The sequence below is a fragment of the Lissotriton helveticus genome, chromosome 7 (genome assembly GCF_964261635.1).
Source record: "Lissotriton helveticus chromosome 7, aLisHel1.1, whole genome shotgun sequence".
NCBI lineage: Eukaryota > Metazoa > Chordata > Amphibia > Caudata > Salamandridae > Lissotriton > Lissotriton helveticus.
Window position 1 is genome coordinate 1,950,166,421 of NC_136068.1, and position 26,708 is coordinate 1,950,193,128.

Sequence of the window (26,708 nt, forward strand, 5' to 3'; positions counted from 1 at the left end):
GCGCTTCAGTCGGTTGAATGTACAGGCTCTCACATAGCTCTTCAGTCGGTTGAATGTACAGGCTCTCACACAGCTCTTCAGTCGGTTGAATGTACAGGCTCTCACACAGCTATTCAATCAGTTGAATGTACAGGCTCTCACACTGCGCTTCAGTCGGTTGAATGTACAGGCTCTCACACAGCTCTTTAATCAGTTGAATGTACAGGCTCTCACACAGCTCTTCAGTCGTTTGAATGTAGGCTCTCACACAACGCTTCAGTCAGTTGAATATACAGGCTCTCACACAGCTCTTTAATCAGTTGAATGTACAGGCTCTCACACAGCTCTTCAGTCGTTTGAATGTAGGCTCTCACACAACGCTTCAGTCAGTTGAATATACAGGCTCTCACACAGCTCTTTAATCAGTTGAATGTACAGGCTCTCACACACCGCTTCAGTCCATTGAATGTACAGGCTCTCAAACACAGCGCTTCATTCGGTTGAATGTACAGGCTCTCACACAGCTCTTCAATCAGTTGAATGTACAGGCTCTCACACAGCTCTTCAGTCGGTTGAATGTACAGGCTCTCACACAGCTCTTCAGTCGGTTGAATGTACAGGCTCTCACACAGCTCTTCAGTCGGTTGAATGTATAGGCTCTCACACAGCTCTTCAGTCGGTTGAATGTACAGGCTCTCACACAGCTCTTCAGTCGGTTGAATGTACAGGCTCTCACACACAGCTCTTCAGTCAGTTGAATGTATAGGCTCTCACACAGCTCTTCAGTCGGTTGAATGTACAGGCTCTCACACAGCTCTTCAGTCGGTTGAATGTACAGGCTCTCACACAGCGCTTCAATCGGTTGAATGTACAGGCTCTCACACAGCTCTTCAGTCGGTTGAATGTACAGGCTCTCACACAGCTCTTCAGTCGGTTGAAAGTACAGGCTCTCACACAGCTCTTCAGTCGGTTGAATGTACAGGCTCTCACACAGCTCTTCAGTCGGTTGAAAGTACAGGCTCTCACACAGCTCTTCAGTCGGTTGAAAGTACAGGCTCTCTCACACAGCACTTCAATCAGTTGAATGTACAGGCTCTCACACAGCTCTTCAGTCGGTTGAATGTAGGGGCTCTCACACACAGCGCTTCAGTCAGTTGAATGTACAGGCTCTCACACAGCTCTTCAGTCGGTTGAATGTACAGGCTCTCACACAGCTCTTCAGTCGGTTGAATGTACAGGCTCTCACACACCGCTTCAGTCAGTTGAATGTACAGGCTCTCACACACCGCTTTCAGTCAGTTGAATGTACAGGCTCTCACACAGCTCTTCAATCAGTTGAATGTACAGGCTCTCACACAGCTCTTCAGTCGGTTGAATGAACAGGCTCTCACACAGCTCTTCAGTCGGTTGAATGTACGGGCTCTCACACACAGCTCTTCAGTCGGTTGAATGTACAGGCTCTCACACAGCTCTTCAGTCGGTTGAATGTACAGGCTCTCACACAGCTCTTCAGTCAGTTGAATGTACAGGCTCTAACACACCGCTTCAGTCAGTTGAATGTACAGGCTCTCACACTGCGCTCAATTAGTTTAATGCACACTCTCATGCACAACGCTTCAGTCGGTGAATGTACAGGCTCTAACACACTGCTTCAGTCAGTTGAATGTACAGGCTCTCACACAGCTCTTTAATCAGTTGAATGTACAGGCTCTCACACAGCTCTCCAGTCAGTTGAATGTACAGGCTCTCACACAGCTCTTCAGTCGGTTGAATGTACAGGCTCTCACATAGCTCTTCAGTCGGTTGAATGTACAGGCTCTCACACAGCTCTTCAGTCAGTTGAATGTACAGGCTCTCACAAAGCGCTTCAATCGGTTGAATGTACAGGCTCTCTCACACAGCGCTTCAATCAGTTGAATGTACAGGCTCTCACACAGCTCTTCAGTCGGTTGAATGTACAGGCTCTCACATAGCTCTTCAGTCGGTTGAATGTACAGGCTCTCACACAGCTCTTCAGTCGGTTGAATGTACAGGCTCTCACACAGCTCTTCAGTCGGTTGAATGCATAGGATCTCACACAGCTCTTCAATCGGTTGAATGTACAGGCTCTCACATAGCTCTTCAATCAGTTGAATGTACAGGCTCTCACACAAAAGCGCTTCAGTCAGCTGAATGCATAGGATCTCACACCGCTTTAATCAGCTGAATGCAGACTCTCACGCATATCGCTTCAATCCGTTGGTGTCACTGGCTTGCACAGACAGCACTTCTCACAAGGCTTGAATTCAAAACTAGAACCTGCAATAGGTACTGGCATTCAGGCCTAAATATAAACAAACAAGTGACCACGCAGGGAGCCTATTTATCCTATAAGGAAGGTAATCAGTAACTCTATAGTTTGACTTCAGGCCGGTGCCAGGAGTAACCAATCCAGGAAGAGAACCTGCAGACCATGGTGACCATTTCAAATTCAAGCTACAAATATTTGTGAGTTACTCTTGTAAAGTCAGTCTCTATTTCTAGTGATTCACACTTGGAGCAAGAAAGCTTCTCTCTCAGTGGGCCTGGTCCTTGGGCTGGTCACTCCCCCCCTTAATATATTCTTGGGGGCTAGGAAGCATCTCTCTGTGGGCCTGGTCCTTGGGCTGGTCACTTCCCCGCCTTAACATATTCTTGGGGGCTAGGAAGCATCTCTCTTTGGGCCTTGTCCTTCGGCTGGTCGCTCCCCCCCTTAACATATTCTTGGGGGCTAGGAAGCTTCTCTCTTTGGGCCTTGTCCTTCGGCTGGTCGCTCCCCCCCTTAACATATTCTTGGGGGCTAGGAAGCATCTCTCTGTGGGCCTTGTCCTTCGGCTGGTCGCTCCCCCCATAACATATTCTTGGGGGCTAGGAAGCATCTCTCTGTGGGCCTGGTCCTTCTACTAGTCACCCTCCCCTTAACATATACCTAGACAGGTGTTGTGAAGCTGGTTCTTTACGATGCACCATAGTAAATAAATAAATACATATATAAATAGGTAAGACAGTACACCCAACGCGCTCTACATACCTGGGGATTGGTCGTCGCCATATCTTGTCTCAGAGTCTACATCGTCTCCGAAGGGGTTCAGACCTTCCTTCTCCTTCGTTCTTAACGAAAACACATGTGTGGCAATCACAGGGCCTGTGTTTAAAGGGAAAATAAATGTATGTTACGCTGCAGCCTCTCATGGCACCAACAAACACAGGAGATGGCAGGGCATGGCAGGATGTAGGGAGAAGTTCCTTGGCCTGAAGCCCGCCATGGCGACTCTGCGTGAGCCTCTGCTGTGTTCGCTGTAGGACATCGCTGCTGCTGGAGAGCGGTGCCGCTCCTCATTGTTGGAACTGGTGCACCTTATTTTCCTTGCTGTGGCACACACTGGAGCGCGGTGCTACATGTTTAATTGGCGCTGGTGTGACTTACTTGCTGCATATCTTTATTGGCGCTGGTGTGCCTTACCTTCTTTTGCAGCAACACGCGCTGGAGAGCGGTCTTGCTTTGCCTTCATCACCTTCGTGGCAACACCCGCTGAAGCACGGTGCCACTTACGCCCTGTAAGTGCAGAAGCGCTTTTCATTTCTTTGCCCACACATTAGCGCAGGAGTGCTTTTACTTATTGTCTTTACGACATGCACAGGAGTACGTTGTCGCATGTACATTTCTTTTCGGGCTGGAGCGCACTGAAGCCCTCCCTATACTGCTGACTCTCACAACTTCCAGGTGACTATATATTCATGGTGACGCCCTTTGTGTGTATGATGCATGTGTGATCATGGGGATAGGAAGGGCTAACACACTAATCATATGGTTTATCCATTATTTAGCTAGTGATCCAGGGACAATTCCCTAAAATCGATAGGAGCACCCACAAGGTCTTCACGTCGATATCTCCATTTTTAGGATTCCTCCCTGATCCCATCCTTGTCCTGGTCAGTATACATTCTCTTACTAGGGAAATGCAGGTGACGGTGGAGGTTGTTCACGTCGTCTCTACGAGATTACTCCACAAGTGTACCAGGTCAATCAATCAATCAGTGGCACTTATAGAGCGCGCTACATACCCGTAGGGTCTCAAGGCGCTGGGGGGGGGGTGGGGGGTGCCGCTACTGCTCGAACAGCCAGGTCTTCAGCTTTTTCCTGAAGGAGAGGTGGTCTTGGGTCAGGCGCAGGTCGGTCGGGAGGGAGTTCCAGGTCTTGGCGGCCAGGTAGGAGAAGGACCTTCCTCCTGTCGTCGCTCTTCGGATGCGGGGGACGGCGGCGAGGGCGTGGTTGGCTGATCGGAGGTGGCGTTTCGGAGCGTAGAAGTTGACTCGACTGTTGAGGTAGCTCGGGCCTTGGTCGTGTAGGGCTTTGTGTGCGTGGGTGAGGTAAGACTTGTGGGGTCTTGACACCTACATCGTGTGACGGACCTCTAGTCGATGCTTCACACACATCAATCACCTCCATCATGTGATGGGCCTATAGTCGATGCTTCACACACATCAATCACCTCCATCATGTGATGGGCCTATAGTCGATGCTTCACACACATCAATCACCTCCATCATGTGATGGGCCTATAGTCGATGCTTCACACACATCAATCACCTCCATCATGTGATGGACCTATAGTCGAGGCTTCACACACATCAATCACCTCCCTCATGTGATGATCTATAGTCGATGCTTCACACACATCAATCACCTCCATCATGTGATGGACCTATAGTCGATGCTTCACACACATCAATCACCTCCATCATGTGATGGACCTATAGTCGATGCTTCACACACATCAATCACCTCCATCATGTGATGGACCTATAGTCGATGCTGCACACACATCAATCACCTCCATCATGTGATGGACCTATAGTCGAGGCTTCACACACATCAATCACCTCCATCATGTGATGGACCTATAGTCAATGCTTCACACACATCAATCACCTCCATCATGTGATGGACCTATAGTCGATGCTTCACACACATCAATCACCTCCATCATGTGATGGACCTATAGTCGATGCTGCACACACATCAATCACCTCCATCATGTGATGGACCTATAGTCGAGGCTTCACACACATCAATCACCTCCCTCATGTGATGATCTATAGTCGATGCTTCACACACATCAATCACCTCCATCATGTGATGGGCCTATAGTCGATGCTTCACACACATCAATCACCTCCATCATGTGATGGGCCTATAGTCGAGGCTTCACACACATCAATCACCTCCATCATGTGATGGACCTATAGTCAATGCTTCACACACATCAATCACCTGCATCATGTGATGGACCTATAGTCGATGCTTCACACACATCAATCACCTCCATCATGTGATGGACCTATAGTCGATGCTTCACACACATCAATCACCTCCATCATGTGATGGACCTATAGTCGAGGCTTCACACACATCAATCACCTCCCTCATGTGATGATCTATAGTCGATGCTTCACACACATCAATCACCTCCATCATGTGATGGACCTATAGTTGATGCTTCACACACATCAATCACCTCCATCATGTGATGGACCTATAGTCGATGCTTCACACACATCAATCACCTCCATCATGTAATGGGCCTATAGTCGATGCTTCACACACATCAATCACCTCCATCATGTGATGGACCTATAGTCGAGGCTTCACACACATCAATCACCTCCATCATGTGATGGACCTATAGTCAATGCTTCACACACATCAATCACCTCCATCATGTGATGGACCTATAGTCGATGCTTCACACACATCAATCACCTCCATCATGTGATGGACCTATAGTCGATGCTGCACACACATCAATCACCTCCATCATGTGATGGACCTATAGTCGAGGCTTCACACACATCAATCACCTCCCTCATGTGATGATCTCTAGTCGATGCTTCACACACATCAATCACCTCCATCATGTGATGGGCCTATAGTCGATGCTTCACACACATCAATCACCTCCATCATGTGATGGGCCTATAGTCGAGGCTTCACACACATCAATCACCTCCATCATGTGATGGACCTATAGTCGATGCTTCACACACATCAATCACCTCCATCATGTGATGGGCCTATAGTCGATGCTTCACACATATCAATCACCTCCATCATGTGATGGACCTATAGTCGATGCTTCACACACATCAATCACCTCCATCATGTGATGATCTATAGTCGATGCTTCACACACATCAATCACCTCCATCATGTGATGGACCTATAGTCGAGGCTTCACACACATCCTCACCTCCATCATGTGATGGATTTATAGTCGATGCTTCACACACATCAATCACCTCCATCATGTAATGGACCTATAGTCGAGGCTTCACACACATCAATCACCTCCATCATGTGATGGACCTATAGTCAATGCTTCACACACATCAATCACCTCCATCATGTAATGGGCCTATAGTCGATGCTTCACACACATCAATCACCTCCATCATGTGATGGGCCTATAGTCGATGCTTCACACACATCAATCACCTCCATCATGTGATGGACCTATAGTCGAGGCTTCACACACATCAATCACCTCCCTCATATGATTGACCTATAGTCGATGCTTCACACACATCAATCACCTCCATCATGTGATGGACCTATAGTCGATGCTTCACACACATCAATCACCTCCATCATGTGATGGGCCTATAGTCGATGCTTCACACACATCAATCACCTCCATCATGTGATGGACCTATAGTCGATGCTTCACACACATCAATCACCTCCATCATGTGATGGGCCTATAGTCGATGCTTCACACACATCAATCACCTCCATCATGTGATGATCTATAGTCGATGCTTCACACACATCAATCACCTCCATCATGTGATGGGCCTATAGTCGAGGCTTCACACACATCAATCACCTCCATTATGTGATGGACCTATAGTCGATGCTTCACACACATCAATCACCTCCCTCATGTGATGATCTATAGTCGAAGCTTCACACACATCAATCACCTCCCTCATGTGATGGACCTGTAGTCGATGCTTCACACACATCAATCACCTCCATCATGTAATGGGCCTATAGTCGATGCTTCACACACATCAATCACCTCCATCATGTAATGGACCTATAGTCGAGGCTTCACACACATCAATCACCTCCATCATGTGATGGACCTATAGTCAATGCTTCACACACATCAATCACCTCCATCATGTAATGGGCCTATAGTCGATGCTTCACACACATCAATCACCTCCATCATGTGATGGGCCTATAGTCGATGCTTCACACACATCAATCACCTCCATCATGTGATGGACCTATAGTCGAGGCTTCACACACATCAATCACCTCCCTCATGTGATGATCTATAGTCGATGCTTCACACACATCAATCACCTCCCTCATGTGATGATCTATAGTCGATGCTTCACACACATCAATCACCTCCATCATGTGATGGACCTATAGTCGATGCTTCACACACATCAATCACCTCCATCATGTGATGGACCTATAGTCGAGGCTTCACACACATCAGTCACCTCCATCATATGATGGACCTATAGTCGAGGCTTCACACACATCAATCACCTCCATCATGTGATGGACCTATAGTCGATGCTTCACACACATCAATCACCTCCATCATGTGATGATCTATAGTCGATGCTTCACACACATCAATCACCTCCATCATGTGATGGACCTATAGTCGATGCTGCACACACATCAATCACCTCCATCATGTGATGGACCTATAGTCGAGGCTTCACACACATCAATCACCTCCATCATGTGATGGACCTATAGTCAATGCTTCACACACATCAATCACCTCCATCATGTGATGGACCTATAGTCGATGCTGCACACACATCAATCACCTCCATCATGTGATGGACCTATAGTCGATGCTTCACACACATCAATCACCTCCATCATGTGATGATCTATAGTCGATGCTTCACACACATCAATCACCTCCATCATGTGATGGACCTATAGTCGATGCTTCACACACATCAATCACCTCCATCATGTGATGGACCTATAGTCGATGCTTCACACACATCAATCACCTCCCTCATGTGATGATCTATAGTCGATGCTTCACACACATCAATCACCTCCATCATGTGATGGACCTATAGTCGATGCTGCACACACATCAATCACCTCCATCATGTGATGGACCTATAGTCGAGGCTTCACACACATCAATCACCTCCATCATGTGATGGACCTATAGTCAATGCTTCACACACATCAATCACCTCCATCATGTGATGGACCTATAGTCGATGCTTCACACACATCAATCACCTCCATCATGTGATGGACCTATAGTCGAGGCTTCACACACATCAATCACCTCCCTCATGTGATGATCTATAGTCGATGCTTCACACACATCAATCACCTCCATCATGTGATGGACCTATAGTCGATGCTTCACACACATCAATCACCTCCATCATGTGATGGACCTATAGTCGATGCTTCACACACATCAATCACCTCCATCATGTGATGGACCTATAGTCGAGGCTTCACACACATCAATCACCTCCATCATGTGATGGACCTATAGTCAATGCTTCACACACATCAATCACCTCCATCATGTGATGGACCTATAGTCGATGCTTCACACACATCAATCACCTCCATCATGTGATGGACCTATAGTCGATGCTTCACACACATCAATCACCTCCATCATGTGATGGACCTATAGTCGAGGCTTCACACACATCAATCACCTCCATCATGTGATGGACCTATAGTCGATGCTTCACACACATCAATCACCTCCATCATGTGATGGGCCTATAGTCGAGGCTTCACACACATCAATCACCTCCGTCATGTGATGGACCTATAGTCGATGCTTCACACACATCAATCACCTCCATCATGTGATGATCTATAGTCGATGCTTCACACACATCAATCACCTCCATCATGTGATGGACCTATAGTCGATGCTTCACACACATCAATCACCTCCATCATGTGATGGACCTATAGTCGATGCTTCACACACATCAATCACCTCCCTCATGTGATGATCTATAGTCGATGCTTCACACACATCAATCACCTCCATCATGTGATGGGCCTATAGTCGAGGCTTCACACACATCAATCACCTCCGTCATGTGATGGACCTATAGTCAATGCTTCACACACATCAATCACCTCCATCATGTGATGGACCTATAGTCGATGCTTCACACACATCAGTCACCTCCATCATATGATGGACCTATAGTCGATGCTTCACACACATCAATCACCTCCATCATGTGATGGACCTATAGTCGATGCTTCACACACATCAATCACGTGATGGACCTATAGTCGAGGCTTCACACACATCAATCACCTCCATCATGTGATGGACCTATAGTCGATGCTTCACACACATCAATCACCTCCATCATGTGATGGACCTATAGTCGAGGCTTCACACACATCAATCACCTCCCTCATGTGATGATCTATAGTCGATGCTTCACACACATCAATCACCTCCATCATGTGATGGACCTATAGTCGATGCTTCACACACATCAATCACCTCCATCATGTGATGGACCTATAGTCGAGGCTTCACACACATCAGTCACCTCCATCATATGATGGACCTATAGTCGAGGCTTCACACACATCAGTCACCTCCATCATATGATGGACCTATAGTCGATGCTTCACACACATCAATCACCTCCATCATATGATGATCTATAGTCGATGCTTCACACACATCAATCACCTCCATCATATGATGATCTATAGTCGATGCTTCACACACATCAATCACCTTCATCATGTGATGGACCTATAGTCGAGGCTTCACACACATCAATCACCTCCCTCATGTGATGATCTATAGTCGATGCTTCACACACATCAATCACCTCCATCATGTGATGGACCTATAGTCGATGCTTCACACACATCAATCACCTCCATCATGTGATGATCTATAGTCGATGCTTCACACACATCAATCACCTCCATCATGTGATGGACCTATAGTCGAGGCTTCACACACATCAATCACCTCCATCATGTGATGGACCTATAGTCGAGGCTTCACACACATCAATCACCTCCCTCAAGTGATGATCTATAGTCGATGCTTCACATACATCAATCACCTCCATCATGTGATGGACCTATAGTCGAGGCTTCACACACATCCTCACCTCCATCATGTGATGGATTTATAGTCGATGCTTCACACGCATCGCTCACCTCCATCATGTTACGGACCTATAGTTGATGCTTCACACACATCAATCACCTCCATCATGTGATGGATCTATAGTCGATGCTTCACACACATCAATCACCTCCCTCATGTGATGATCTATAGTCGATGCTTCACACACATCAATCACCTCCATCATGTAATGGGCCTATAGTCGATGCTTCACACACATCAATCACCTCCATCATGTGATGGACCTATAGTCGAGGCTTCACACACATCAATCACCTCCATCATATGATTGACCTATAGTCGATGCTTCACACACATCAATCACCTCCATCATGTGATGGACCTATAGTCGATGCTTCACACACATCAATCACCTCCATCATGTGATGGACCTATAGTCGAGGCTTCACACACATCAATCACCTCCATCATATGATTGACCTATAGTCGAGGCTTCACACACATCCTCACCTCCATCATGTGATGGATTTATAGTCGATGCTTCACACGCATCAATCACCTCCATCATGTTACGGACCTATAGTTGATGCTTCACACACATCGGTCACCTCCATCATGTGATGATCTATAGTCGATGCTTCACACACATCAATCACCTCCATCATGTGATGGGCCTATAGTCGATGCTTCACACACATTGCTCACCTCCATCATATGATGGACCTATAGTCGATGCTTCACACACATCAATCACCTCCCTCATGTGATGATCTATAGTCGATGCTTCACACACATCAATCACCTCCCTCATGTGATGATCTATAGTCGATGCTTCACACACATCAATCACCTCCATCATGTGATGGATTTATAGTCGATGCTTCACACACATCAATCACCTCCATCATGTGATGGGCCTATAGTCGAGGCTTCACACACATCAGTCACCTCCATCATGTGATGGACCTATAGTCGAGGCTTCACACACATCAATCACCTCCCTCATGTGATGATCTATAGTCGATGCTTCACACACATCAATCACCTCCATCATGTGATGGACCTATAGTCGATGCTTCACACACATCAATCACCTCCATCATGTGATGGACCTATAGTCGAGGCTTCACACACATCAGTCACCTCCATCATATGATGGACCTATAGTCGAGGCTTCACACACATCAGTCACCTCCATCATATGATGGACCTATAGTCGATGCTTCACACACATCAATCACCTCCATCATATGATGATCTATAGTCGATGCTTCACACACATCAATCACCTCCATCATATGATGATCTATAGTCGATGCTTCACACACATCAATCACCTTCATCATGTGATGGACCTATAGTCGAGGCTTCACACACATCAATCACCTCCCTCATGTGATGATCTATAGTCGATGCTTCACACACATCAATCACCTCCATCATGTGATGGACCTATAGTCGATGCTTCACACACATCAATCACCTCCATCATGTGATGATCTATAGTCGATGCTTCACACACATCAATCACCTCCATCATGTGATGGACCTATAGTCGAGGCTTCACACACATCAATCACCTCCATCATGTGATGGACCTATAGTCGAGGCTTCACACACATCAATCACCTCCCTCAAGTGATGATCTATAGTCGATGCTTCACATACATCAATCACCTCCATCATGTGATGGACCTATAGTCGAGGCTTCACACACATCCTCACCTCCATCATGTGATGGATTTATAGTCGATGCTTCACACGCATCGCTCACCTCCATCATGTTACGGACCTATAGTTGATGCTTCACACACATCAATCACCTCCATCATGTGATGGATCTATAGTCGATGCTTCACACACATCAATCACCTCCCTCATGTGATGATCTATAGTCGATGCTTCACACACATCAATCACCTCCATCATGTAATGGGCCTATAGTCGATGCTTCACACACATCAATCACCTCCATCATGTGATGGACCTATAGTCGAGGCTTCACACACATCAATCACCTCCATCATATGATTGACCTATAGTCGATGCTTCACACACATCAATCACCTCCATCATGTGATGGACCTATAGTCGATGCTTCACACACATCAATCACCTCCATCATGTGATGGACCTATAGTCGAGGCTTCACACACATCAATCACCTCCATCATGTGATGGACCTATAGTCGAGGCTTCACACACATCCTCACCTCCATCATGTGATGGATTTATAGTCGATGCTTCACACGCATCAATCACCTCCATCATGTTACGGACCTATAGTTGATGCTTCACACACATCGGTCACCTCCATCATGTGATGATCTATAGTCGATGCTTCACACACATCAATCACCTCCATCATGTGATGGGCCTATAGTCGATGCTTCACACACATTGCTCACCTCCATCATATGATGGACCTATAGTCGATGCTTCACACACATCAATCACCTCCCTCATGTGATGATCTATAGTCGATGCTTCACACACATCAATCACCTCCCTCATGTGATGATCTATAGTCGATGCTTCACACACATCAATCACCTCCATCATGTGATGGATTTATAGTCGATGCTTCACACACATCAATCACCTCCATCATGTGATGGGCCTATAGTCGAGGCTTCACACACATCAGTCACCTCCATCATGTGATGGACCTATAGTCGATGCTTCACACACATTGCTCACCTCCATCATATGATGGACTTATAGTCGATGCTTCACACACATCAATCACCTCCCTCATGTGATGATCTATAGTCGATGCTTCACACACATCGCTCGCCTCCATCATGTGATGGATCTATAGTCGAAGCTTCACACACATCAATCACCTCCATCATGTGATGGACCTATAGTCGAGGCTTCACACACATCAATCACCTCCATCATGTGATGATCTATAGTCGATGCTTCACACACATCAATCACCTCCATCATATGATGGACTTATAGTCGATGCTTCACACACATCGCTCGCCTCCATAATTTGTAGGCACCAGAGTTGATAACTATTCTTCACTCTAGGTACAGTGTATGTTCTTGCACCTCAGGAAGGGTTGCACCACCACAAAGTGTAATCTAGAATTCAATTTCTTTTAAGATTTACTTACATCTTGTGCAATTGTATACAAAGGGTTTGCATGATAGAAAAATACAAAGAGAAAGATCTAACTTAAAACACAGTATTTAGAATCGTACGAAACACAAACTTGCGATCAATGAAGTTTTTATACTAAACTCTTTGTGCCATTACCCAGCGAGTGCAAGGCTTGCTGGAGTTCCGTCATCACGTTCTGGTACAGCTCCTTCTGCCAGCGCTGCAGGAGCCTCCTCTCCTCGTCGCTGAAACAGGCAGTGACGTCCTGGAATGTCGCTGGTCCCTTGGAGGAGATATCGTAACAATACTTGTTAATGTCTTACTCTTAAACTTCATTCCAGTACTCCAAAATGGAGACAATGTTGTGTAACGAATGGTAGATCTGACGATATGAGAGTATTCCCAAAGAGAATGGAAGTTCTCCTACACATTACACGTGTGGTGGGTGCTCCTGCCTTGTGGTTGGACAGGTTCCTGCCCCTGAGTGCCTCCATTATGTGGCGCCTAATGGTGATCACCGGTCACAAACCAAAGGCAGCGCCCCAAGACTAACTCACTCATAAAACTAGAAACTTTCAAATACCCACAAAGTATAAAGTGTAGGAGAAACCACTGACTCCTGCAAACATAGGCTCCTTATTTTTCTTGTAACCGTCTTATTTCAAGTTTTTAAAAAACAATTAATTGTATATACTTACTACAAACATTGCCATTTATAACATACTGATAAAATACAAGGAAGTATTATGTTTAATATTGAATAGACAACTATCGACATCTCCTCCACTCCATCCGTCTCATTGCACCGCTGCTCAGCCAGTTGCTCATTCAGACACAGTTTTGCTGAACCAATTCCGGGACAGTCACAACACAACCTCCGAGCATCCTTCTGCCCTCCAGCACACCCTGCTCTGGGCAGACCCTCTGCCTTCCTCCAGGTGTTTACAGAAGTTCAGCATTTACTGGCACCATTCCCACAAGCACTTAGTATCCTGCTTGCAATTCAAAGAGCCATTAGTTTAGTATAGTAAGAAATTACATAAAAGTGACTTTCGTTTAAATTCCTTTTGCCAGCAGTGCCCTGTCCTGGAATTGAAATAAAAGTTATAAAAGCCACGCACTTAATTCCAAAAAAAGGCAATAGCACAAAACACCAACACTAATGCATTGCAAGCCAGGTTTAGGTCACACCTGCGCCATAGCTGGATCTTACTTGTTTATTTACAGTTTCTTGGTTTTCAAAATGATGAGACAAACAAGCCTGTTGTATTAGTTGTAGGAAGGTTTTGTGGGGCAGATTCCTCCTACTTAGTCTTTTAGTTTTCCCAAAACGCTAAAAGCTGGTGGTCAAGGTTCATTCCCGCTGACGCATCTCCAAACAGCCACCTTCTCACTGCCCACAAATCCACTCACCACACAAGTCTGAGCAAAAGGGGAGTCTCCTCTAGCCTGGGTTTAAAAAAAACAAAAAACACCCTGGCCCGCCCAGCCCTCGAGCCTTTCCTCCTCATAGATCAACCCTACCTTATTGTGGACTGTTTCTCATTCGTGTAAGTGCACACATAAGGTGTTCTCATCTCAACCACACAACCTGGGGACGGGGGACAGTTGAGTATGTTGGAGCATGTTGGAGTTCTACTGTTCACCAAACAGGAGTAATCCAGGGAGGTGGTGGTGCCGGGCGCTCCTAGCTTCCTGTCTCCTTCTCGGCTAATGATGATGCTGAAATGTGTCTTGTGTTATCTTTTGTTTACCAAAGGCTAAATAAAGTTGTTGAAAACAGAGCTTTGCAAGTGTGTTCCGGTGATTTGTCCAACAACGAGCACACTCCTTTCTAAACCAACAAGCTGAGCTTCAAGTGAAATATATTTATTTCCTCAGGGTTTCGCGGGTGCAGACATGATGAATGTGTGGCTGCCTTAAATAGAAAGCATTTTGACTTTCATGAAATATATGAAGGAATTTCGGGAGAATTTGTGAGAATCTGTGACTGATGCATATTCCCAGTCGCACTCACCTGTGAAACTATTTGAACAGAACAACAAGCTTTTGTAATGCAATCGGTCTCGCATTTGTGAACGTTCAAGCTATTGGCGTTGTAAAAGACACTGATTTTTACTTATGTCTGGAGGAGTGGATGTATATGGTGTGCAGTGGAATTATGTGGATAGTAATTCTGTAGTGCACTGATATTATTACACTGCTGTGTGATTGATTTCCCTCCTGAGGCGGAAGCCGGGAGGTTGCTGTTTTGTTTATCTTTGTGTTTTTAACCGCTTGATTTACTAGGCACTTAAAACATTAATCGTTAGCTTGAATTAATAAGCTTTTTACTCGTGTGTACCCGCACCCTCATTGTTGTGTGATTCTCCCGGCATTGTAGCGCCTCACCTGTTCATTGCTTGATTTAATACGCTTTTAAACTTGTGTGCAACCTCACCCCCATTGTTGCGTGATTCTCCCCGCATTGTACCTCATTGTACCGCCTCACTTTGATCCTCTTCCCGGTACCCCGGTGTCCCAGCTTGACTCGCTAAGCCTTGTCACCTTCGCCCCCTCTTCCTTCGCTACCCGGGCCACCCTCAGCTGAGCATTGACGCTGAGTCGGCAGGTCCCGGGCAGGCGAAGCAACATAGCGGCCATATTGGACCGGGGGAAACATTCTGACGCTGTCTAGTTGCCGCATAAAAAGGAACAGTCATGCCTCCGCGCAGCGGACGTGCCGGAACCGCGCCGGAGTCCTGCCAGAGTCCTGCCCCTCTACGCCCGTCCGCGATAATGCCGCGGCTGTGGCCAGAAACTCTGGTAGGACCCACAGCGGACCCTTAACTAACATCTTATACAGTAAGGAGACGCTACTTAACCTGCAACCGAGCCGCTGCACCCTTGAGGACTCACCACAACTAGACTTAATTACACCTCCCTACCCGTGTCTCCCATGTTCCTTGGGAAAAGACATAGGAAAGCCGGACACTCATTGCCCCCTTCTTAAGGCACCCGTCCAGCCCGCTTCAGCTCACAGAAACCTCAGGCTAAAAGCAGGATTGATCAATTGCCGCTCCCTGGTCAAACACTCTCTTGATATTGCCCAGACTTTGATGGACAACAAGTGGGATCTTCTCTTCTTGACGGAAACCTGGCTCGGAGAGGAATCCAACCCGGCCCTGTGCTTGGCCATTCCTCCGGACTATAACATCCTCTGTGCCAATAGGCAGAGCCATAGCCATGGCGGAGGGGTAGCCGTCATTTACAGGACACAGTGGACTATCTCTTCCTTTCCCTATATCCCAATTGAATCCATAGAAGCTCTTCCATTCTGTATTAAACTGGCCCCTAACGTTACATATTCCGGCCTGCTAGTATACCGTCCCCCAAAATACAAGCCTTCCTTCCTCCCAGTTCTCCTGGACTTTGTGCTCCAAGCAAGCTCCCGTTATGCTAATTTCACCTTGCTTGGTGACTTTAATATTCACGCGGAGGACGCCTCTGATCCGATTAGTTCCAACTTTTTAGCCACCTTAAATGATGGTGGTTTAACCCAACTGGTCTTTCACCCCACTCATAAGGCCGGACATACACTTGATCTGATTTCTTCCAACATCCCTGATACCCTCACTAGTGAACCTTACCCAGTAATTTGGTCTGACCATTTGTTTATCCCCTTTGCCATTTCCCTCCATCATCAGAACGGACCTATACTTCCGGCCAAGACGGTCGGCCGAAACTGGAGTAAGATCTTCCTGGACAAGATCGCTACACAACTCTCTGCCTCCCCCCATGGAAGGCCCCGATCTAGACACTAGGCTCTCCAATTTTAAAAGTTGAATTTCTACCGCCATTGACTGCATTGCCCCTATCAAACCTATAAAAACCTTCTGAGCAGCCCCCTCGGCACCATGGTACTCTGATGAACTACGTCAGATTAAATACTCCTGCAAACAGTTGGAGCGCCAATGGAGACTTTCTTACGCCCTAGATAGCAAAAACAAATATAAACAAGCTTTAAAAAACTACCGGAAGAAAATAATTGATCACAAAAGAAATTACTTGGAGGACAAAATAAATAAAGCACAAGGCTCTACAAGAGAAATCTTTAGTACGGTAAGAGCCTTTACTGATCCCATGGCCCTCAAACGCCAATCTCCGGTATCCCAATCCCTTTGCACCCGGCTTTCCGATTACTTCGAGGAGAAAATTGCCTCTGTTTATAACACTTTCCCCAATAAGAATTATTCAGGCACCACTGACAATCTTGATGTCCCTTCTGATCCTCATCTGGTATTTTCTGATTTTGCAGAGATCACCCTTGATCGTTCCTTGACGGAACTCCTGAAATGCAGATCTGGTTCCCCAGAAGACCCATGGCCGGCCAAGCAGTACAAAGCTTTGGCTCCGCTCCTCAATCCCACACTAAACGGCATCTGGAACGATTCTCTAAAGACAAGCATCTACCCTGACGCTTGGAAACATGCCAAGTTGGTCCCTATTTTAAAAAAGGCCAACGCAGACCCGGAGGAACCAGTAAATTATAGACCCATCTCCTTACTGCCTGCCCCGGCTAAGGTCCTTGAAAAGCTGGTGCAGCAGCAGCTTGCATGCTTCCTTGAAACCCATGACCTTTTCCATGACTCTCAACACGGGTTTAGACCAGGCCACAGCACAGAGTCCGCCTTGATTGAGATGGCTGACTCTGTGCGGTGGAGGCTGGACGGGGGACCGAGGGCAGTGTTGGTGCTGCTGGACTTGTCGGCAGCATTCAACACCGTCTCTCACCCAGTCCTGCTTGATCGTCTCCGGTCTAAAGGTATCCAAGGCAAGGCACTGGATTGGTTGTCCTCCTTCCTTTCAAATCGGACACAGGCGGTTTTCACCCCCCCCCACACCTCTGACAGTCGCCCGCTCAAGTGGGGAGTCCCTCAAGGTTCCTCACTGAGCCCCTTATTATTTAATGTTTACTTTTCCCCTCTTGCTGAATTGATATCCCAGTCAGGAATAAAGGCCACCTCTTACGCTGATATTCAGCTCTTATTTTCCTACGATACCCCCCCCTCACTCCACGTTCGGCCCACTAAAAAACTGCCTAAGAAATATCGCCCGTTGGATGGACGATAACTTCCTGCGCCTAAATGCCGGGAAAACAGAGGTCCTTTTCTTGCACCAACCCTCCTCGCTAGACTCTAACCTCTGGTGGCCCCTCGATCTGAGCCTTCCCCCCTTCCCCAAGGAATCAGTGAAAAACCTAGGGGTGAGATGGGACTCCCACCTTTCATTCCACAATCAAGTGCAGACCGTGTCCGCCGCTTGTTTCTCAAAAATCCGGATGATAAAGAAATTCATAGATTTCCTTCCATGCAACACCAGGAAAACCATAGTGCAGGCATTAATAACTTCACACCTGGACTATGCTAATGGCCTGTACTTAGGGCTCGCCTCCGGATTGTGTCACCGACTGCAGACAGTCCAGAATGCGGCAGTCCGACTGGTCTGTGGTGTCTCTCTCCGAGAACACATTTCTCCTCACCGTCCTAGACTTCACTGGCTCCCCATCCAAAAAAGGGCCGAGTTCAAGGCCCTCACCCTGGCCCACCGCGCTATCAAGGGGAAAGGCTCTGCCTATCTTTCTTCTTGTCTCCGCCCCTATAGCAACGCCAGACACCTCCGGTCCAACTCAAAAAATCTGATTGCTACCCCGAGGTTCAGAAAGGCGCGCTCAAGAGGAAAAACATTCCAGGTATGCGCCTCCTCTCAATGGAATAAACTTCCACTCTCCCTCCGGATGATTCAGGAAGAGATGCCCTTCCGGAAAGCACTGAAGACTTTCCTCTTTTGTTAAGAATCACTGTTGTTCGAGACAGCACACCTGCAGAAGCGCCGGGACACCCCGTTGGGGTAGCTGTGCGCTATATAAAACACACTAAATAAAATAAATTATGTGGAGTGGGGTTTTGTGTGTTATAGAGAGTAATTACGTGGTATGGTGTTTTGAGTTGTGGAGTATTATGTAGTGGAGTTTAATTATGTTGAGGGCTGTTGGATTTTGTGGTGTGGTGTGAAATTATGTGATGTGGACTTTATGCGTGTGTTGTGTAATTGTGTTGTTGAGAGTGGAAGAGACGAAAAGGGAGGAACGTATGGGGAAAAGGAGAGAGAAGGTTTAAGGAAATAAGAAACTGAAAGGACTTTGTGAGAGAAAAGATGGAATTCGTGAACGAGAAATAGAGGGCGCATGAGAGGAAGAGTGTGGGGTAGAGGTGATGTAAATAATGAAGAGATGGTCAAGAGGTAAGAAAAAGTGAAAGGAGTGAAGGGCGGGAAGGAGACAGGAACGAAGCGATTGTAAGGAAGGAGTACCTGATGGAAGGAAGGACGTAAGGTGGCAGAGCGTGGACGCAGTGGAGGAGAATAAAAGTGAAAAGAGGACTAGAGGATTGAATAAAAGAGATGCAGGAAGGGAGTGGCGGCTGTCCCGGCATCCCTGAAGAGCGATAGCCAGTATGGATTGCTGCAGCAGAATGTGCCATCCCAAGTGGTCAAGTAGATTTGTAACTACTAAGTTGTAACCACTTAGGAAGGGTCTGCTTTGCCTTTCATCTTTCTACAGTAAGTAGCATTGAGTTCAGTAATAGCACAAGTTGTTTGCAGAGCTGTGAAGCTACAGTGTGATGATAACAAGGGTCAAACCAAACACAGCCCATTTATCTTTTCAAGTGTGATCTGAGAAAACTCAGAGCTATAAATAAAGGTTATTAGCTGCCAGAACTATTGGTGTATGCCTGCCAGTTATGAGCCGTCATGCTATTTTGAATAAAACATTGGTATTACCATTTCCAAAACATCATTTATGGGAATTTGAGAGGCCGCTGTGAGAGAGGTAGCTTGGAATGTGTCTGCATGTGAACCGACAACTTTCACCCTGCAGACTAGTGGGTTTTTACCTGCATTCTGTACCCTGGCAACCCTCCTGTGACAGAAGCTGAGTCGTCTGCTGTCGTAAGTTCTTCCAGTCTGATTGTTTGGAAGGACATGCCATGGTCCTCAGGGTTTACGGGCTGTGTGCACTATGACTTCCACCCGACACCTTGCCTCAAGGATAGCCACCCAGTCATTGAGGCCCAGAGTAAGGGTGCCATGGGGGCTGGTCTTTGTCTCTGCGGGCCCCCCTTTCTCAGCCGGCCTGTCCTGGGACAGAAGGCTGAATGCCGGACAGGGGCCCCTTTCGGCAGCAGTAGCAGTGTTGGTGTTACACCACACGGCGACGGCCCAGACCTTGTAATGGCACCGCGGGGGAATCAAGTTGCTGCTGACATGGTGGAGGGACCGGTGGTCCTCCCTCCCCGAAGCCACACGCAGAGGCAGAACCCTGAACCCCTCTGCCACCAGTGTGGTAGCGGCGATAATGCTATAATGAAACGCATTTGTAGCTCAACAAGAGACATCGTTCAACTACTTTTAATGTTGAGGCAATTCGTAACGGCCGCCTCCTTGTGTCCGCAGAGACTGCTCCCGTGGACATGCTTTTATCTGTGCTAAACATTTTTGTTTACCTTTACCATGCAACGCGAGCAAGTTTGGTTATTTATGCCACTGCATTAGCGAGGTTCGCATGCTTCTGTGGAGCGCAACTCCCCTGCCTGTTGACTGAGCTGAGGCGGGGTGATCAGCAGAGCGGGCGCCATTCTCGGGCCCTCACACTGTCATCATATGTGAATGACTGATGTTTTTCTGACAACCAAGTTTAAGAAAAAAAAACGTAGTTGTCAGGAAACATAAAAACAAGGATACAGTACATACCATGTGCCGCGAAGAGTGACGCCCCAGGTACTGTGCTAATACTCCTCTGTCACCAGGGCTCGAGTCGGGGTACCACGCGGGTGGACGCGTCCCCCCACTTATTTTACTGGGGGGACGCCAGCCCCCCTGCCAAACAGCTGGCCTTCACTCTTTGGCCTCTCTGGGTCGATGAGCACGGCACCTTTCGTGACGTCACTACCGGTCGTGGCATCACTTTCGGTGACTGCGTCACCCCACTTATTTTTTTACGTCTTGTGCCCTGTCTGTCACTAGCTCCCCATGGGTGACTTCTGAGCGATGAGGTAATGCCCGGCAGTCAGGATAGCCTGCCCTCTACTCCAAGTGCTGAGCGCACTGCTCTCCGGTGAGGTCATGACATGTGTAAAAAGATAAAGGGTTTTATCCCGGCGCAGAGGGCCGCGTCCATGCGAGGCGTACGGAGGAGCTTTTAGCGGTGCTTACCCCTCGGGAAACATTCGCCATTGCCGGAGATCTGGAGTGCCTGCCTGTCGGAGCGGGATTAACAAGATACGTCGTTTGAGAAAGGGAAGATAAAACATCACTTAAGATGTAAGAAAATTATGGAGAAGCCAGTGTTCCGGCTGCACACGTCGTCTAATGGAATCCGGAATTTGAGAGAGCAGAGGCAGTTACCGGATGGTTGGGTCCTGGTAAACACCTTCCTCTTCGTGCGCAGCAGGGTCTGTATAGCGGCTGCTGGACACATGAGTAATATAGCCATCTGGACAGGTTAGGCAAAATATAGCGCAAACTCACCCAGCCAATCCCAGGAGAAAACAAGCATTTACAAATGCAACAAGACTCGTATTTACGTGAGACCTATTGCTTTGTAAACAAAAGTGCGGGAGTGGGAGGGGGGGTCAGAGAAGTTACAAACCGCGGGAGGGAACAGGGGAGGCAGGGGAACAAAAGAGTTTTTAAAGTAAAGGGGCTGATTGCCATGGAAGGAGGATAATGACGACATGGCTGTCAGGAGGAGGGACTAACAAGCTGAAATGAGAATGCAGGATTTACAGTTTTAGCCAATGAAAAAGATGCTCCGTAACTGGGCGGAGCTTCCCCCCACTATACTGTATACAGCATGCCTCGCAAAGCGAGCACCACGTTGTGCTGCAACGCTATGCGAGACCTAAAAACCATAGGAATACTTTTACATATGCAGAAATAGAACGGACATTCATGTGCACTACATTACTTTTTCACTGTTTTTGCTATTGGTAACTGGATACTTGATATGCTAGAGCGTAGCACATTTTGGTAGAACAATCTGAAATAGAAAGGGAACAACATTTCTTGCACTCTGTAAGATGCTTCAAGACTGGCTATTGGGGAATTGATTTTACTTTGCAAAGAAGCAAAAAGATCCATTCCGTATTGATGAGTAAAGTTGAAAATGTGCTCAAAATATACACACTGAAAATATACGTTTTTAATTATGTGCTCACAATGTTTAACGCTGACAACACATTTTTAAGTGTGATAATTGTTAGCAAATAAAAGATCCGATGTAGGTTTTCCTTCCCTTGCAGACTGCACAGCAACCATCCTGCCCTAGGGAAGGCTCCACCAAGGGGGGGGAGGGGATTCGCCAGCTTATTCTCTTCCCGTCTCCTCACAAGTTACCTTTGATTTATCATACTTGGACAACAGCTATCTGACTGGAGACCCAGATTATCACCTGGTCAATATATGCCCTAAAGAGGTCCCAATGAGGTATTTATCACCGGGAAAGCTTCTCAATAGGTAAGTAAATACACGTGGTTCATTAAGTAAGCGGTTATCTACACACACAAGACATGTCATTTTACCAGAAGCTTCTAAAGTATGCTGAACAAGTAGATATATCCAGAAAAGACACATCTGATCATCTTTAACTCATTTGTAAGAAATATTTATGCGCACATGGAAAAAAATCGAAAGCATAGCTTAGCTTAAAAGTTCAGCTAATAATTGTGAAGGAAATAAACAATCGAAACATAATCTGAAAAGAACCACAAAGTATCATAATGTAATTGTATACTGTCAATCATTTAGAATGAGTAGAAAACATTGACTGTATTCCTTCCTGAAAGCTGGAGCGACTTAAGAAATATACTGCATATGTGTGTGCGCGCACACATACATACACAGACCATGGTACAGCATGGCTGTATGTTTTGAAGTAGTGAGGGGTGGGCAGATAAAGAGGCCACTGTATTCTGAATTCTATGTCAGGAAACGGAGGCTTCTGATTATGCTTCTCTTTCTTTACTGAACATTACAGCAGCCAATGAAACTTTGACCTACATAACCCAGAAGGCATAGCTTCCCTTCTCTCCACCAATCATCATTCACCCTACTGGATATATAAAGTTATTTCACTAAAGTCCATCCTCTTTCTTTGCTGCTGCAGCAGCGAGATAAGTACACATTCTTGTATTTATAGCATATTGATTTCAAGCTTTGGCGCATTGGAAACATATTGTAGTACGTTGGCAGCGCTGCGCCCAGAATCCCGCGCGGTAAGCGCTCAACATTAAAGGTTTCATTACACGGAATTAGAGCGGGACACGTGGTTCGTGCGCAAACGAGGAGGCAGTACCCTTTCATTGCCAACAAACTCGTGCATGCGCGAGCAGCCGATCGGAGATAATTATTCTCCCACTGGCTCCTCGCGCTAGGGCAGTCAAGTGTATATAAGTGGAGTGGTGTGGCTCACTGGTTAGAGGCGGCAGACCCGTAAGCAGAGAACGGCCCGGGACCAGGGTTCAATTTGTGGTTCTGAAAATCTGGACCCTGTTGTTATCCCGATATCGAGGTCCAATACCCGTGTCACAAAATATCAACATACCATGACGAATTTGGTGTCAGCGAACCGATAATGATTAGGACATCATTCCTATACATTTGCGTCCTAATCGAGGGTCGCTAACACCCCTCAATCGTAGTTTCCGTCCCGACCCCTTAGACTCCATTTTGTGAACGACATCCATCTTACGTCTTGCCCTCATGATAAGTCAATTAAAGGTCGAGCTTGATCTAAAAGGACACGTCCACCTTCCCTGACTTCCCCCTGACCTGTCCCAACTGACTCCATTGCCTTCAGCCAAACCTGTTTGGGCAGCCCCTCGCCCAGTGGCCGAATACGATAGCATCAATGCATAACATTCCTCAGACCATTCACTACATACAGACCATGCTTTCTACAAACATGCACCTGTCCATACTCCTTGTTTATGGAAAGTTTTATGACTGGGTGGTACCTTCCTTTTTTGGTGTTTCATCGATATCTGATGGGAGTTCCGGGTCTGGCTGGGTAATCTATCACGAACTGGACATCTAAAATGTGGGCTTGCTTACATGACTTCGCTCTTTGTATTATTGTAGAAATATGTTTACAGCCATATCATAAACTCAAGAATTCTTCCTTGCAGCTATTATTTCTGTATATAAGGAGAAGGCTAGTTCTGTAAAAACAAACAGTCTCCTGAGAACACATGACCCGTGTTTGTCGTGCTTCTAGGACACGTGTTACTTGGTAGCTACCAATAAAACTTGATCTTTGACTGCGACTAGAAGACTCAGGGCCAGATGTAGGTAGGCATTTACCGGTCGGTAACGGCCGAATTCGGCCGTTACCGACCGGTAAATGCAATTTGAGATGTAGGGCCCTGTATTTTACAGACTCGGTAAATTTACCGATAGGTAAATTTACCGATTATGTAAAATACCGAGTCGGTATTTTTACGGAATCGGGAAAATTGATATGTAGGTGGGACTCTTCTGAGTCCCACAAGCATTAAAAAAAAATCGGTATTTTACCATCAAATACTATTTGATGGTAAAAGACAGATTCCGGTGTGCATGCACACCTATGCCATATGACAGGCAGACCTGCCCTTAGGGCAGGTATGCCTGCCACATGGCACCCGAGCCTCTTTTGGGGGTGCCAGAGGGTGTCAAAGTGACACCCCCTGCACCCTTGTGTCAATCGGTATTTACCGATGCGGTAAATACCGACCGGTAAATGCCCAATCATTCCTATGGGCTTCAAAGCCCATAGGAATGAATGGGCATTTACCGGTCGGTATTTACCGCATCGGTAAATACCGATTGTTTCCGAATCGGTAAATGCACATCTGTATTTACCTACATCTCGGTACTTTTATTTTACCACTTCTTAAATACCGAGTCGGTATGATGCGGTATTTAAGAGGTGGTAAAATAAAATTTACCTACATCTGGCCCTCAGTGTTTCTGTGGTCCGGAACAAGGGAGAACTCAGAGGTCTACGGGTGTTATCCCCTGGCACCACCGGGTTCCTAAAAACCCGGCACCTCAGTTGGCGCCCAACTCGGGGCGATATCAAGCGGCGACGGTCCAAGGCAGATGTTCGTGAGGAGCTTGGTGTGAAAATTCCGGAGGACGGCCAGCCACTTCAGCGACCCCTGTATGTCGACGTGGTTCCGAAGGTCTTTGCTGCGAGGTTCCCCGCGTCCCGACGGCTACGAAGGACTGCTGCCCTGACTATCGCCTTGTTTTGGACCCAGTGATCCTTGGTAGAGCGAAACGATAGACGAGTCTTCTAGCGACGTCACCGATCTTCAAATACTTCAGTTAAGTATAAGTGGAGCGTCTCCCAGTCCTTAGTTTGTCCTTAGTTTTTGGTATCCTTGAGATACGACTTGATTTGGTTCTTGCAAGCCCCAAAGCCGAAGGACTCGTGTATTCACGAGAAATATCGTAATCGATAATCCTTTGAAGTTTGAAGCTAGACTAGTGAGCGAAGATGCCTGGTTTTAGCAGACTTGGAAACTTGTTTTGTCTTGGTTATAGTAAGGACTCGCGATTAGAGGATTCTTGTCCGGTTCCTCCGATTGGAACTCCAACATATGAGCTCTATGTAAAACACGGCGTAGGTCCTATCACATATAATGAAGTGTGGATAAAATACACCCGTAAGGATGGTGTTTTAAAATGGCCCCAATATGGTAGTTTTGACTCAGAAATTTTAGATAATCTAGAGGTCAAATTGTTCAAGAAGAAAGCCCGGCCGGCGATGTTTGACTCTTTCCGCTTATGGCGTAAAGAGGCCAAACAAAAGGAAATTAAATTAGACAAGAAAAATAAGAGAGAAAGAGGTATTTCAGTAATGCAAGCCGCGATAAAATTTAAAGACAATGAAGAAGAACAAATAAGTGAGCAGTTGCACAGGCAACGTAAAATGGCAATAGATAAATGCTATCCTGTTTTACAATCTCCTCAGCGAGAAACAGTAAAAGAGCGTGAAAAAGATCCATTAATGGCACATCTGCTAAGTTCGCCACCGCCCTATGCACAAAATGCCACAGCACCTCCGCAACCTTTAGTTGCACCTCTGGTAGCCGCTATGTCGGCTCCTTTACAGCACTCACCAGCTGCTCTTCAACTGGCTTCTATTTCTCTGGTGCAGCCTCCTCAAGGCTCACCTAGAGCATCTATTTCTCCTACTGTTCCTCCTACAACTTCGCCTAGCACACATTCTATTTCTTCTGATACTCGCTCTACGAATGTTTCTGTTTCTACTTTGCGTGACTCTGTTCTGCCACCAGTTATTCCTCCGCTTTCACCTTTCGTCTGGCATAAAATGGCCAGCA

At 46.6% G+C, this 26,708-nt stretch overlaps 1 protein-coding gene across 2 annotated transcripts in view; it reads right to left on the reverse strand.

Moving 5' to 3' along the window:
• The window catches only part of LOC144770967 (uncharacterized), a 274,522-nt gene that overhangs the window by 210,046 nt on the left and 37,768 nt on the right, over positions 1-26,708 (reverse strand). Inside the window, exons 3-4 of one of the 2 annotated variants that reach the window (XM_078655830.1) lie at positions 13,438-13,564; positions 3,029-3,142 (exon numbers count right to left, since the gene is read on the reverse strand). In XM_078655830.1, the coding sequence (XP_078511956.1) occupies positions 3,029-3,142; positions 13,438-13,564 (241 nt within the window). Of the gene's footprint in view, positions 1-3,028; positions 3,143-3,460; positions 3,549-13,437; positions 13,565-26,708 lie in introns of those variants that run through there. The other variant, XM_078655831.1, reaches the window with a different exon arrangement.